This window comes from Protopterus annectens, chromosome 10.part0 (genome assembly GCF_019279795.1).
Source record: "Protopterus annectens isolate FY-2018-M chromosome 10.part0, PAN1.0, whole genome shotgun sequence".
Classification (NCBI taxonomy): domain Eukaryota; kingdom Metazoa; phylum Chordata; order Ceratodontiformes; family Protopteridae; genus Protopterus; species Protopterus annectens.
Window position 1 is genome coordinate 1,358,682,055 of NC_056744.1, and position 15,786 is coordinate 1,358,697,840.

Genomic DNA, 15,786 nt, shown 5'->3' on the forward strand with positions numbered 1-15,786 from the left:
AAATAAATATATAAACTGAAGAACATGGTACCAAGTCTCCATCTTGTTTGGGGGCCCTCCCATCATACCATGATTCAAATCCCATCAGTTAAAAAAAAAAAAAACAGAGACAGAGATTAACACAAACCTTTATATTTACCTGGGAGATTAAGCATGACTTTCACTGTAGTGAGTAAGACTGCAAGAGCTATAGCACTGCATGCTTGGAGAAGGTAACAACCAAATATTAATCTTTTTTTTTCAAAAAACGGTCTTGCCTTTAGTTGTACAGCATGGGTGGCAAAACAGTCAGTCAGTCAGTAATTCATAATGATATAAACTGATTTATGAAAGATAGATAGCTAGATAGATATATAGACAGACAGACATACTAACAGACAGACAGATAAAGAAGAGTTTAAGAAACATCACTACATTTTATTCAATCACAAAAAGTCTAAAACAGAAAACACCTAAAGCATATCACAAATGTTACATTAAAGGACTGTTAAGAACTGAAAGATCAAAAACGTTGTCACATTTCTTTGCCCCCAAACCTGCCCCCCCCCCCGACAATTTCTCTGTTATCTCTTGCCAGTCTATACTAAATGAAAATAGTATGGTTGGTTGAACAGGAGATCTGTCAATCTAATTTGCTTCAGCCAGTCATGCAAGCCACTTCATGCATATGATTATTTCATCCATTTCTTCAAGAACAAGTGACCTCAAATTTGATTGTAATTTAGGATTGTAATTTTGTCCAGGTGAAGATTGTAAGGATAAATCCCCCCCCCCAAAAAAAAAACAAGTTTAATTGGTGTGTGTAAGTTCACAGTAATGTGCTTTTGAGCAATGTGCTTAACACTACCAGTGTTCAAAATGCTGTTGTTCTAACATATAAATCTTCATTAAACTCCCTTCTCAGTCCACTCCTATCATACTATTCCCAGTATATTCTTATCATTCTCTAAACAACAATGTAAAACATTGTTTTAAATATGGCTTAAGCATAACAGATTTCTGCTTTTTTTTTTCCTTTTCATTTGTTGCTGCTGTCCATGGTTTAGCAATCACATTCAATTTTTTGGTATATATTCAAATAATACCTGAACAAATCTGTAAACAGCTGCTGCTTTCACCATCTTTCCCACATATATGTGTGTGTGAGTATATATATATATATATATATATATATATATATATATATATATATATGTGTGTGTGTGTGTGTGTGTGTGTGTGTGTGTGTGTGTGTGTGTGTGTGATTGTGTGTGTGTGTGTGTGTCTACATATATATATATATATATATATATATATATATATATATATATATATGTGTGTGTGTGTGTGTGTGTGTGTGTGTGTGTGTGTGTGTACTATGTAGATATAAATACACACACACACACACATATATATATATATATATATATATATATATATATATATATATATATATATATATATATATATATATATATATATATATATATATATATATATATATATATATATATATATATATATATATATATATATATATAGATAGATATATGTATACACACACACATATATCTATAGATAGATAGATACACACCCATGCACTAATTTATAGATTTTATAAAGCTGAACATGCACAATGAGAATCTTCCTTTGCAGTTATATTGCACCTGAATTTTAAATTGTGAAGAGTATCAGTATGTGCACACACAGTTACTTTAAATATGTTTTGATCTTCTAACAGAGGAGTGTCAGCTGCTAATGGGTCCATACCTTTGATCTCTGGGTTCCCTGAACTTGATCTGATATTTAGGACCAAAGAGGTACTTGTGACATACCTGTGCAGCATGCTACTGTTACCAGAGAGACACTTGTTTTGTTTATGCACTAATGCACTCCATCTGCCAGTGTCTCTCCTAATTTTTGTAGTGAATGTTGTACCACCTCCTAAGCCTCATAGACTGGGAGAGTGTCAGGATCAACCCAATGCCCCCCCCACACACACACACACACACACACACACACACACACACACACACACACACACACACACACACACATACACACACATACGATAGGTAAGCTGTCCAAATAACTATTTTCCTATTTCTCATCTGATTGCTCAGGAGCCTAGTGAACTAATTAAATCCAGTTCTCCTGGGCTTCAGGCAGGATATCAAACCTCTGTGCCGCAAAGCCAGCCTGCCTACTTACTGGTATACTTTTAGGTGTCATAAGCTATCACTATAATATGACCTGAATTCCATGACTACACTGTTTCCATGACTACATTTTTTCATAGCTTTTCTACTCATCTAGCTCATTTTATTTATTTATTTAGTTAGTTAGTTACACCATTTGCTGACTCAGCCCACATATCTAGGCCCTGCTCCATTAAGATTCTGCACAAATCATCTCATTCTGTTGAAATCCCAGCCTATCGGTACCAAATACATTTAAATTGTATTGTAGCAATGTAAATTACTACATATAAAATGCATTTATTATTAATTGCAGCTGCATGGTACAACATGAGCTTCAAAGAATGCAGCCGTATTTCCTTTTGCATTGAATCGTACTTGTTCTTTACTGCTCTGTAGAGCTTACACACTAAGGTTTCATTTAAAATGGGCTGTGCTCAGATGAACTATCATTTTCAGTAATTGCAAATAAAATGAACAGGTTACCTTTCTGTATTTCTTAAATTTTGTACAGGAACATGAATTGTTAAGTGTCTTTATATCATATAACTGGCTCAGAAATGCATTTACTCAAACACCTTATACATTTTCAACATAGAAACTGCTACAGGAACTATAAGTAGCAAGGCAGACCACCCCGCTAGAATTAGGGACCCATCTGATATAAAATGGCCTATAATATAAGCCTCAACAAAAAGTTGAGATCCCTCATCGAATCCTCTAAAGCTAGCTATGAAAACAGAATTGCAGCAGATAGTAAAGACAGCCACAAAGCCTTCCATAGTTATGTAAAGAATATCCATGGCAATACCCAGATTCGCTCTGAGCTACTGCACAATAGTACCTCCTTTAGCAAGCCAACAGATATTGCCAATATGCATACACCAAAAAGTGCCATGGATAAAATTGCTTTCTATACTAGATACCTGGGCTATATATTTATACTTATTAAGGGTGAAGAGACAATAGCGATTGCTTTAGTAAAGTATTTTAATGATACTACAGAATTTTTGCCTTTTACACATGCATTCAGTGAACGACAGATTGCATTTTTGGATGTTTACTTGAGTAAAAATGTGGGAGAGAAAAGGTATGAGGCCAAATATTTAGGAAGGCTACTTATTGTAATGCATTCCTACATTATACTAGTGCCCAACCCTTCCAAAAGAAAAAAAATCTGTTGTCAAGGGACAACTGGTGCATGCTGCACGAATGATTACTTAGGTGCAGGATTTTGATAGTGAATGTGAAAATCTAAAACAAATGTTTTTAAGAAGGGCCTACCCTTCAATGCTATTAGAGGAGCCGATCAACGCGAAGTGAAACATAAGAGAATGAGTGGAATAAATAAGCCAATCTTGGATGGAGGGGCGGATTATAGCCCATTAAATGAGTCGGCTCTTAATGTGGATACGGCTAAATTAGGAGCTGATAACCAACCCAGTAGCAAGTTTGGCCATCATTTGGGATGTGTTATAACATACAGCTCGAATTTTCCACTTATAAAAGACATTATAATGAAAAATTGGAATATTTTTCTGCATGATAGAGATTTAATGGTGAGGGTAGGTCTCGGTCCGAAATTCATCTTAAAAAGAAGTGGTACTTTTAGGACTCTGCTGGAAGGCAAAAAAACAGTAGGTGGTAAAGGAATGATACAATGTGGAATGTGTCCATATTGTAAATATATTCAAGAGGGCACTAGTATAATGATAAATGGAACAAAAATTTATTGTCAATCAAAATGCAACTGTTGTTCTAAGATAGCGGTGTATGCAGCAATATGCAAAGCATGTGATGTATTTTATATTGGTAAAACAGACTGCTGTCTTAGAGACAGAATTTATGAGCACATATATAGTATGAGGAAGTATAAAATGGATAGTGCATTAGCAAAAAATACATGTATGCACCCCCAGCATCGGTTTACATTTTTTGTTATTGATCAGATTGAAGATAATGAGAGAGGAGGGCCATTGTCATTGCAGTTGGAAAGGATAGAATTATTATGGCAAGTACAACTGAATGCTTATAATCCTCCAGGCCTGAATGACATGTGCTCCGTTATGTGCTTATTAAAACTGTGGAACTTATTAAGATGGAAGTTAGACACAGGAATTAATGTAAAAAATTATTTATTAAAATGTTTTAAAAAAATATTTACTGAATATTTTTAATTTAAAGTGTAGTTGTAGGGTATATTGAGTGAAAAATGCATAATGTGATAATGAAAATTTTAGATAATATTTATTAATTAATAGATATAGTATTATATGTAGAATTAAGTTTTTTATTATGTTAATATTATATATGTTATGATATTTAAGTGCTGATGAATGTTTATTAACTTAGTATGTATTAGAAGTGGAGGGAATGAATGGTCGTGTGATTTACCTGTTCCTATATAAGGAAATGATTTGGTCTTGATTTTTATCTGAAGAAGTTCATTATATGGTATGAACGAAAGGTGCCTTATCTATTAAATTTGTTGTTTGCTTGTTTTTGATCGATTCGTGGCTTTATATATCTACATTTATATTTTTATGCACTTTTTATACACTCTGCTTTCCGGTCATGCACTACCTTGGCACTTTTTGGTGTATACAGTTTGTGCTTTTGGATTTAACTGCGTGTCAGATATTGCCAATATACTGGCCGACAGATTCAGTGTCAACTTTACCCATATCTCCCCCCTAATGGACCAATCACAATACCAGTAGATTGCCAGGCACCCAGTATTACTGCTGCACAGGTTAAAACAGCACTGTCCAAGGCTAAGAATACAGCTTCTATGGGACCTGACAATATCCCTGGCTGTGTTCTACATGAATTACACAGTGAACTGGCACCTCACCTGTGTGCCCTGTTCAATCATAGCCTCACCTCAGGCTTTGTCCCTACCAAATGGTGCACTGCTACAGTCATCCCTCTCCACAAAGGAGGAGCGAATACAGACCCTGGGAACTATCGCCCCATTAGCCTGATGAGTCTGATATGCAAAACTATGGAATGCATCATCATGGACCTAATAAACAAGGATATAGGGAATCTCCAAACTCTGGATCCTACACCGTTTGGTTTTGTGAAGGGTAGATCATGCCTACTCAATTTGGTTGACTTCTTTGAGTCAGTCACCAGAGCTGTGGATGAAGACAAGGTGTTTCATACAGCCTACCTTGATCTGGCCAAGGCCTTTGATACCATTCCCCACTCAGGAATCATAGAAAAACTCACTAAGCTAGGCATCAACCCCTATATCACTAGGTGGGGTTTCAAACTGACTCACAGATAGAACCCAGAGTGTGAAAGTAGCTGACTCCAAGTCAGACTGCAGACCAGTCACGGGTGGAGTCACACAGGGTTCAGTCCTGGGTCCTCTCCTGTTTGGTATCTACTTCTCTGAAGTTCAGGCCAACACAAAGGGACTCTGGCTGACAAAGTTTGCAGATGATTGCAAGTTGGGAGCTATTATTAACTCCACAAGTGATGTCGATGTCCTACAGAAAATCCTCGCTGAGACCAGTGACTGGTCTCAGAACCATGGCCTTAAGCTCAATGCCAAAAAATGTATCGTCATCCCCCTTGAGAAAAACCCAGTTCCCTTGAATTACCACATTGATGGTAGTCCACTGAACACAGAAGGCATTATAAGAGATCTGGGAACACAGGTTGACAGAAACCTCTCTTTTGACCACCACATTACCACTGTGGTCAGAAAGTCCTTCTATGTGGCACATCTCATTACTAACGGTTTTGCATACAGGAAGAAAGAGGTCATTGTCTCCCTCTACTCTTCCCTCATTAGGCCAATCATTGAGTACAATGCCCTCTTTGGCATGTACCTCACTAGACACCTGCAATAACTGGAGAGGCCGCAAAGTACCTCACAAAGAGGATCCTAGGCCTTAAACACTTGTCCTATATGGACAGACTCAAAAAACTCCAACTATTCTCTGTCTCATATCACCTACTTAGAGGTGATCTCTGCTTGACTTAAAAAGCCATGTCTAACCCAGGTCTGTTAGAAATGCTACAGCTAAAGAAATCCCAATCCCTCCACACCACACACTCCAGAGACCTCAACCTCATTATCACAATCAGCAGAACATGCTGGAGGGACAGGTTCATAACCCAGAGACTGTCCATGCTATGAAATAGACTTCCCATACATGTCAATCAGAGCACCTCACTGGCCCTCTTCAAGAGAAAACTTGATGAGTGGATGGGAAATAGAAAATTCACCCTGGGGATCACTCTAGTGGCTCTACTCGACAGAGTCACTGGGAACTAAGGTCGGGTGGCACAATACCAGGGTAATCCTATGGGCTAGACTTGTAAAAGCTCCAGGGCCTTTAGCCTAGTACACACCTATGAATCTATGAAGTGTTATCAGATTAAAAACAACTTCTTTAGAAGTCAGTGTGTTTTAATGAAAGTGCTAAACAACTTGTGAAATAACTTGTGAGTTAGGTTTGAAATTGTGCTGTTCTTTTGTCTGAGTTCAAATTTATTTTTTGAGTTTTTGTTTCTTTATTTGAATAGTACAGTCTTTTGGAGAGGATTTGTATTACATTTTTTAGCACACATTTACCTGGCTTCTGTAATGGCTGCTCCATTTTGTTCTTTGAATGGTGTAAGGTGATATATTGCCTGGGCTCTGGCTTCAGTAATTAAAGCTCCTGAGCTTTTTTGTTTCATTATATAGTTGTAGGCAACATTACCTCGCAGACTCTTGCTTCTCTGAAAAAGGAAAAAATGTTTTGTATTATTTTACATACTAAATTGCTGCCTGTTTAAAAGATTAAATCCGTGTAACCTACTTACTTGTTCACATGCATGACAAGGTTGGATGTATGAGGCTCCAATGGATTTTATATTATTTTCCTTGCAGTTGTTGAGATCTCTAGCTTTTGTAACAAAGATCTGATCAGATTTTCTGCCTTCCTGAATAACATAATTTGATTGGCAGATACCTTCAACTCCAGCCTGTACAGTAAAATTAATAGCAAAAATAACTTATCTCTTGATATGTGCATGTCGCCATACCTCTATAAAGTAAGTGATCAAAAATGTACCTCCTGCAAATCATACACATTCTGCGATTTCTTGATAGTAACTTGGAACATTTCCAGGATACCTCTCTGGATGTTGACAACAGTTTCAGAAACACTTTCAGGAGCATAAATGTTCCCAACACGACCATTGCTGTACTCAAATTTTACTGGCTGTGTTAGCTGAGGGGTCAATGTCCTGGTCAGTCTTGGAGCTTCCTGGAATGTAGCCTTGGGCCAGATACCATTGAATTCTTCTAAACGGGGGTCTAAAATCTAAAAAAGGAAAGCAGAGAAGAATCATGGCTTAATTTTTAAATACATTTAGTAAATAAACTGTTATGATAAACATGATTACAGTATTTGCATTATCAGATGTTCACAAAAAATATGAAATCATTATATACTTCTGTTGATGCATAATGGAATCATTATATACTTTTCTTGATGAATATTTCAGTTTCCACATACATTTCTCATACATTTAGTGACTAAGCATAGGGGTGAATCAACCTATGCATGAACAGACAGGCTTTACAATGCTAAACCAACTTGTGTGTGAACATATAAGCTTTACAATGCTGAACTGACCTGTGCATGAACAGACAGGCTTTACAATGCTGAACCAACCTGTGCGTGAACACATAGGCTTTACTACAAGTATTTTATCTACATTGCCAACTGCTATACAATTTTTTCTTCTACAGCAACTGAATAAATCTCATTAGTCTACAGGTAAAAGGTCTCACCTCCCAGCTAACTTTAGCTATAATTACTTAATCATTAGAACACAAGGGTTATATTTGCCCTATCTCTAAAGGCAGCAGTTATACAGCAACCCAAGTTTAGCATTATTTCTTTCCAGGTCACCCTTCCTCACTGAACCAAGTACGTACAATATTTCTTCTGTGCATACTCTATTAGATTGTACTGAATGTACAAGTCTATTCTGCCTAAATGTTCAAATATGCCTCATTCATGTATGTTATTTATATTTCCTTTAACAGGGAGCCTTCATTGAAAACAGGATTTTGCATCTCTAGCTGCCATTTCAACATTCTAAGACTACATTAAAATTACAAGATTGTCTTTAATATATGTTATGTCATCAATGTTGGACTATTTTATATCCTGCTATATCATGTACCTGTCTGGAGCACTGGCCAGGGCACCAGATAAACAAGTTGCAGCTCTGAAACATATTAACAGAAGTGTAAAACATCTTTATTTGGCATTAACACATGCAATAAGAATCAGCATACTGCAGGAGGGGCAGGCTGATACTTTTGCCAATAGACAATTCTTCAAATGCTCACATTTTCATCAAAAGGCAAATCCATATGCACAGAAGGATGAAACAAAGTCAGCCTTCTATTGATCAAACTTTATGTTGTACTTCAAAAACTGCATCCAGTTAACTTACAAAAGTTTTTAAATGTAAATACACAAAAAAGTATGCAACTGGTGAAATGAAGCATAACTTATTACAAAATCTTAATTCTGGGGGATTTATGAACCATCACTTATGTAGTCTGACAAGCACCCTCTAATGCATTACTTAACCAAAAAATCACCTGCTACTATATGTATTAAGTCAAAACTGATATAGCTATATACACACACACACACACACACACACACACACACACATATATATATATATATATATATATATATATATATGGATAGATAGATAGATAGATATACAGATATATAAAACCAGAATAAAAACTGAGGGACAACAAACATGGCTATGTAAAATAAACCAAAAAAGCTACAGTTCTTCAGACAGATGAAGCAATGAGGTCAACACAAAAGCGCATATTAAGGTACAATAAAAGCTTTTTTTTTGGTTTATTTTACATAGCCATGTTTGTTGTCACTCAGTTTTTATTTGGTTTTGCTTATTGCATACTGGTGTGACAACTTCAACCCACCTGTGTGGTTGTTTTGACTTTCTGGACAGATATAGATAGATGTTCTTTTGGTTTCCTCCCACATCCCAAAGACATGCTGTAGGTGGATTTGACACTCTAAATTGACCCTAGGTGTGAGTGTGTGTGTGTGTGTGTGTGTGTGTGTGTGTGTGTGTGTGTGTGTGTGTGTGTGTGTGTGTGTGTGTGTGTGTGTGTGTCTTCTGTGGAAGGTTGTGCACCTGGCTGGCAACTCAGTACTGTAAAACTCCACTGCCAATCATGAGCGGACAGGTGATCCGATGTGGTGACCCCTAGCCGGGAGAAGCCGAAAGAAGAAGAAGAAGATAGACAGATGTTCTTTTGTCATTGAGTTTGCTGTGCTGGGTACATATAAATCCTGGATGCTGTAACACTCCTGATTACTAAATGTTTTTTTGAATGCAAACATTATATAAAGTAAAATTAAGTTATAAACACAAGTTAAGGAACATGCCAAATGTTTAATACTTACGTGTATCTGCAATAGCAAAGAAGGATACAATAAACAAGTTTAAATTATGAATAATATGTTTGGAGCTAAGAAATATCATACCAAACTGCTAGACGATAATGCCAGCAAGGTCATTACAAAGGAGAAATCAGAATTGCTAAGCTAGAAATCCAATATCAAGAATGATACAAAAGGCTTAGTTTTACTACCACATGTGCTAATAATACCTCAAAGGTTAGACATGTTTTAAATAAATACTGGTTTACTTTAACAGGTTATTCTTACTTTGGTAGCATTTTGGATGACACATGCAAAATGGCATACAGAAGATGATAGATTGTTGCCCAGTTCCTTTCTGGCTATAAGAGAAATATTGGCATAGTAAAAAAAAATCAGTTAATGTAATTAATGGTTGTTTCCCCTGGGGAACTGTAAATAGAGCGATAAGATCTCTAACACAAAATATTTTATTGCAGTTAAAACTGTGCGAACATATGACATTGGGGGGTTTATCAGTTGTACCTCTGAATGGTTAGTTTCTGTGATGGTATATCAATTTGGCAGTTTTTCTGTGGGACAAACTTTACTTGTGTGGAAACAAAGGATATTTCTCCACAAGTGATATTGGATGTAAAAGATAGAAAAGTGTATTATATAAACATCTACTTAAACTTAAGGAACATATTTTAACTTTATCACTACAGACAACATAGTAGCTACCCTTTACAGTTCTAAGACTAAATATATATATATATATATATATATATATATATATATATATATATATATATATATATATGTTTAGACAAGAAAGAAAAAATGGATTGTTAATTTAGGGCAATGGTATATCCAGCACTAAATGAATTAGAATAAATAAAAAACTGGAATGGATTTAGTTTGTAATGTAAGGAAATTAACATCAGATGGCAGCACTGGACTATTTAATTATGAGTGTACTGTTTTATGTCTTGTTTGAAAAATATTTTGACTGTAAATAACCATACATGCATATATTTATGTACTTTATGTTTGCATTTATTTACACATGTTTGGGATATTATATGCATTTAAGAGTGTTTAGTGGTGGTAAAGTCTTGATTTTTTAAACCATGTCAGTAGGAAAGCCACAATATTGATGGGCATTTAAATGTTGGAACAGGGCCTGTGATTAAGCATTGAAAAATCCTGTTACATGCAAACAAAAGTCTGCTGGATGTTTTCTTAATATCGAAGAAGAAATTGATATTATTTTGTAGTGCTGGAAATTTCTTTTTAGAGATTGTTTGCATACACCCAGACACACGCATATATATATATATATATATATATATATATATATATATATATATATATATATATATATGTGTGTGTGTGTGTGTGTGTGTGTGTGTGTGTGTGTGTATACAGGTTTATAGTAACCTACCAAAAAGCAACTTTGGCAAATGCATTCACACCAAAAACACATAAAAAAGAATTCTAACTCATCAGACATCCTACAAACTAAGTAAAATGTCTTTTCACAAATATATGTAGGACAACTCCCTTATCCCCTGCACTCTGAGAACCTCATCTACAGTACTTCACCTATTGTATTTAAGGTTCCACAATCTCTCTTCTTTTATTCAAATGCATTTGATGTACAAGTCATTCAGCCATTATGGGGCATCTCTATATATGTGTGGACATGTCTGAGAAGGTCACCAAGGCAATGGATGAAGATAAAATAGTGTGTGCTGCCTACCTTGACCTGGCTAAGGTGTTTGGTACAATATCCGACACAGGCATTGTTAATAAAAGGTATAATATCGACTCGGGAATTGTTAATTTTTACATTTACATTTGTACAGAATTTGGCATAAATCCCTATATAACACACTGGATAGTCAGCCGGATCACAGATATGACCCAGGAAGATAGAACTGATGAGACCACTTCCTCAAAGAGGCCAGTCACCAATGGAATCCCTCAAGGCTCTGTGCTGAGCTCACTCTTCTTTGGCATCTACATCTCAGAAGTCAAGGCCAATGTCAAACACCTCTGACTGACCAAGTTTACAGATCATTGCAAACTGGGAACAGGCACAGAATCCCCCTAAGACACTAACATCTTATAAGAGGGTCTAACACAGACAAATGACTGGAGCCAAAGCCACAGCTTAAAACGCAGTGCCAAGAAATGTATTACAGTGCCTTTTGGGAAAGTCTGCCAGCCCAGAAAACTCAGGGATCTGGGAACACATGTAGAGAGTAACCAGGCCTTTGCCCAACATATATCCAAGGCAGTAAGGAAATCCTTCTATGTTACTCAACTTACAAGTGCATGGAATCTAGGTTCATGCAAGTCATTATAGGACTATGCTCGGCCCTCATCAGACCCATCATTCAGTATAATGCCCTCTTTGCTATGTACCTGACCAGACATATGCAGCAATTGGAACACTCATAAAGGTTTCTTGCAAAAAGAATACAGGACATAAACTCAGTGTCCTATGTGGATCCCTTCAAAACCCTATCTCTATACTCATTAAGATGAAGAAAACATAGCTGTATTGCTGAAGGCTCCGAGCATAAATGTAGAAATGTAGTAGGAAAAAATCCTTGGTTCCACCACAGCTGTAAAAATGTTAAAAACAAACTTTAATCGTCAGTAAAAACAACAAAAACAGGAGCACAGTAAAATTCCCTGATAAGCTCTTTCGGCTTACTAGCCTTCATCAGATCATATGTCTTAGCTGTGCTCACTCTGAATTTAAAAACAGGATAAACCAACAGAATAAATCAATTAATGTTACAGACACATAGTCATAACCAATGAAAACTCATTAGTTTGCATACCAGATATCTCCTGTGTCTTGCTGTGAGCCAGTCATTATTATATCTCAGGGTATCAAATGTCTGGTATTCTAGTGGCAGAACTATCCAATAGCAACAAAGTTAATGATTTACATACAACATAAATCCTGCTTCTTGTTATAGCCAATCATATTTATGCCTTCAAATATCCAAGCTACAATTTTCTTGTCCTGTAGCTATCCAATAGCATCAAAGTGACTGAATTCCTGCTTACAGCAAGACACAGGAGATATGCGGTATGCAAACTAATGAGTTTTCATTGGTTATGACTATGTGTCTGGAACATTGATTGGACCATTGTATGGGAAACTGAAAATTTGCCAGTGGTCTGGTGCCTACGTCTCTGATGGATTGAGTCAGTCATTAAATCATATCGTAACCAATAATCATCCCCTATATAAACATCTAAAACGTATAAGTTGTGGTACACATTTGGGTTGTGCAGGTAGGATTATAAAGGCCCTATTGATTGCTAGACTAGGATACTCCCATGAACCTATGGACCTCAGATCTTTTACCTTCACCCATTACAATTGAGCTGTTTAGTCTCTAGCAAGCAATACGATGCAGGCATCAAAACTGAATACACTATATTTCATGTTTGCCATGTAACTGGTGAAAAAAGGCACATCATAAAATCAGATGTAAGTATGACCACCTACTTAGACACCAAACACATAGATGTCAGCAATGCAAAAACCCATAGTGACCATTTTTTACGTTTGTGGGCTACCTTGTTTCTTGCTCTAGCAGTCATTATTTTAAAATAATACAGCAAATTATATGCCATTAGCAGATAAGTCGTGAGTCTGGATAATTATATTTATCACTGATGTATTTCTCATTATTATTTTTTATGATGCATAAACTTACACTGAGCTGACAAAATCAGGCTGATAGAAATGTCATTTAAATAGTCTGTTATAGTGAAATATACAAAAAGGGATATGGTCATTTGTCTGGAGTTGTATTAAGTGATAAATATAAAAAAAATAATATTATTTCATGTTCATTAATTGCTCATTCATTAAGATTTCTTTTACCTTGAGTATATAATTATGTGATCCAGCTGCCCCAATTTCAACTTTGCAGTTTATTTTCACTCCACTTCTGGCTAAACCTCCTTCAGGAAATCCCGTTAACAGAACACTTTCATAACGGTACAGATATGTCTTGCCTTGACTGAAATTAGGTTCTAGAAGCAAAGATTTTAATAGTAATATCACAGTTTTACCACTTGCAAATCTTAATAAAAATGCTTATAGCATTATGTCTTCAATATCAAACCAAAAATAAACACTTACCAATATTAGACTGACACCCTAGAGATAAAAAGAAAAACCGTTAAGCTGGGCTAGAACTAAGTCTTATTTCATTATGTTCTCTGTGAGAATAACACAAAAAGTAAAGTATTCTCTTACCCACAATTGTGAGGGTCACAGCTAGCAAAATGGCCCTCATAGTGCAGGAACTGACAGCTGTGAAATTTTCTGAGAATTTATAGCAAAAAAGTAATAACCACATGACCTTGTTTGGATCTATTTTCACTGAAATAAGCATTTTGTTTATCATAGTACCAGCAAACTCCAAGGGGTCACTTAGACCGTTTGAAAACTTATTGGCAGGTCACTGCTTCCCAAAATAACACAAACAAAAAGATATTGCTATCTGAACCTACAGAAAGTTTATTCAATGAATGGGTTGCATAAAAAAACAATGTCAAAAGTTTTTAAGCAAAATATTTAATTCACACTGGTTCTCCTTGATGTTTAGATAAATGCAGGTTTTGTCTACAATATGAATACTTCAGATTGACAGAGAATAAGATGAATTTAAATGGAAAAGTGTGATGCATCATAAATCATTTTTTACATAAATGTATTTATTTTATTGTATATATTGGTCACCTGGAAAAGAGACCTCGTCCCTTTTGACCATTTTCATCTATAGGACAGACCATAAATACAATTGTAAATGAAATGCATATTATAGGTTCATAGGTGTTTACTAGGCTAATGACCACAAGGGCCTTTTTAAGCATAGCCATGCATCCCAAATGTCTAACAAATTCTGATAAATGTGATAAGTGTAAGCATTGGCCTGGGAGATCAACCATTTTGAGGCTACCTGTTTGCATTCGAGACATAGATGCCAAGTCAGGGATGAATTTCTGGTTTTCCATCCAATTGTCCAAGTTGCACTTGAATTGGGTTAGGGAGGAACTCTGCTTCACATGGATTGGGAGCCTGTTCCATAGATGGTGTAGTCTCTGGGATACATATCTATCTCTCCAGCAGGTCCTATTTATATCACATTCAAGGTTTGTCTTTAGAACTGGTAATTCTAGTACTGTTTGTTTTGTGACATGCAGAAAGTCCATCAGAGTGGGGTCTGACAGTGCCCTGTATGCCAGGCATAGATCTCCCCACAAAAGCCTGTAAGAGACAGAATACAGGGACAGGACCTTTAGGCAGTCTGATTAGGACATATTACTTACACCCGGTATTCTTTTAGTGAGGAACCTCTGTGGACGTTCCAGTTGTTGGATATGCCTGGTTAGGTACATACCAAAGGGTGCATTGTACTCAATGATAGGTCTGATGAATGCCAAATACAGTGGAACAATGACTTCCTTGGACTTAGATGGCATACCTTTGTTTATAAGTTGTGCAACATAGAATGATTTCCTCACCACTGTAGACACATGATGATCAACGGCTAGAATACTATCTATGTGTGTGTCCCTACGTCTATGGGGTGTGTTGTCAATATGATAGTTACTGGGGATGGACGACTTCCCAAAGGATACTATTATGCATTTCTTGGCATTTAGTTTTAGTCCATGGCTCTGACACCAGTTATTTGTCTGTGTCAGCCCCTCCTGGAGAATGTTTGCGTCAGTATGAGATTCAATGACAGCGCCTAATTTGCAATCATCTGCAAATTTAGTCAGCCAGAGACCACTGACATTGGCCTTGACCTCTGAGAAGTAAATGCCAAAAAGGAGCAGTCCATGGACTGATCCCTGAGGAGCTCCACTTGTGACTGGCCTCTTTGTAGGGGTGGACTCCCCAATGTTAACTTCCTGGGTCCTGTCTGTGAGCCAGTTGGCTATCCACCAGGTGACATACGGGTTTGTACCTAACCTCTTGAGTTTGTCAACAATGCCAGAATGGGGTATTGTGTCAAATGCTTTGGCCAGGTCAAGGTAGGCAGTGTGAATGTTTTTGCCCTCATCCATTGCTTTGGTGACCTTCTCAAAGAAGTCCAACATGTTGAGTAGGCATGATCTGCCCTTGA

The 15,786-nt window shown here is 36.5% G+C and overlaps 1 protein-coding gene across 1 annotated transcript in view; it reads right to left on the minus strand.

Annotated features, from left to right (window-relative positions):
- LOC122813600 (vitellogenin-like) overlaps positions 1 to 13,947 on the minus strand; it is an 88,652-nt gene extending 74,705 nt beyond the window's left edge. Inside the window, exons 1-6 of the mRNA XM_044086013.1 lie at positions 13,908 to 13,947; positions 13,791 to 13,808; positions 13,530 to 13,681; positions 7,253 to 7,504; positions 7,002 to 7,163; positions 6,769 to 6,917 (exon numbers count right to left, since the gene is read on the minus strand). Coding sequence (XP_043941948.1) covers positions 6,769 to 6,917; positions 7,002 to 7,163; positions 7,253 to 7,504; positions 13,530 to 13,681; positions 13,791 to 13,808; positions 13,908 to 13,947 — 773 coding nt within the window. The remainder of the gene's footprint in view (positions 1 to 6,768; positions 6,918 to 7,001; positions 7,164 to 7,252; positions 7,505 to 13,529; positions 13,682 to 13,790; positions 13,809 to 13,907) is intronic.
- Between the last annotated feature and the right edge of the window lie 1,839 nt (positions 13,948 to 15,786).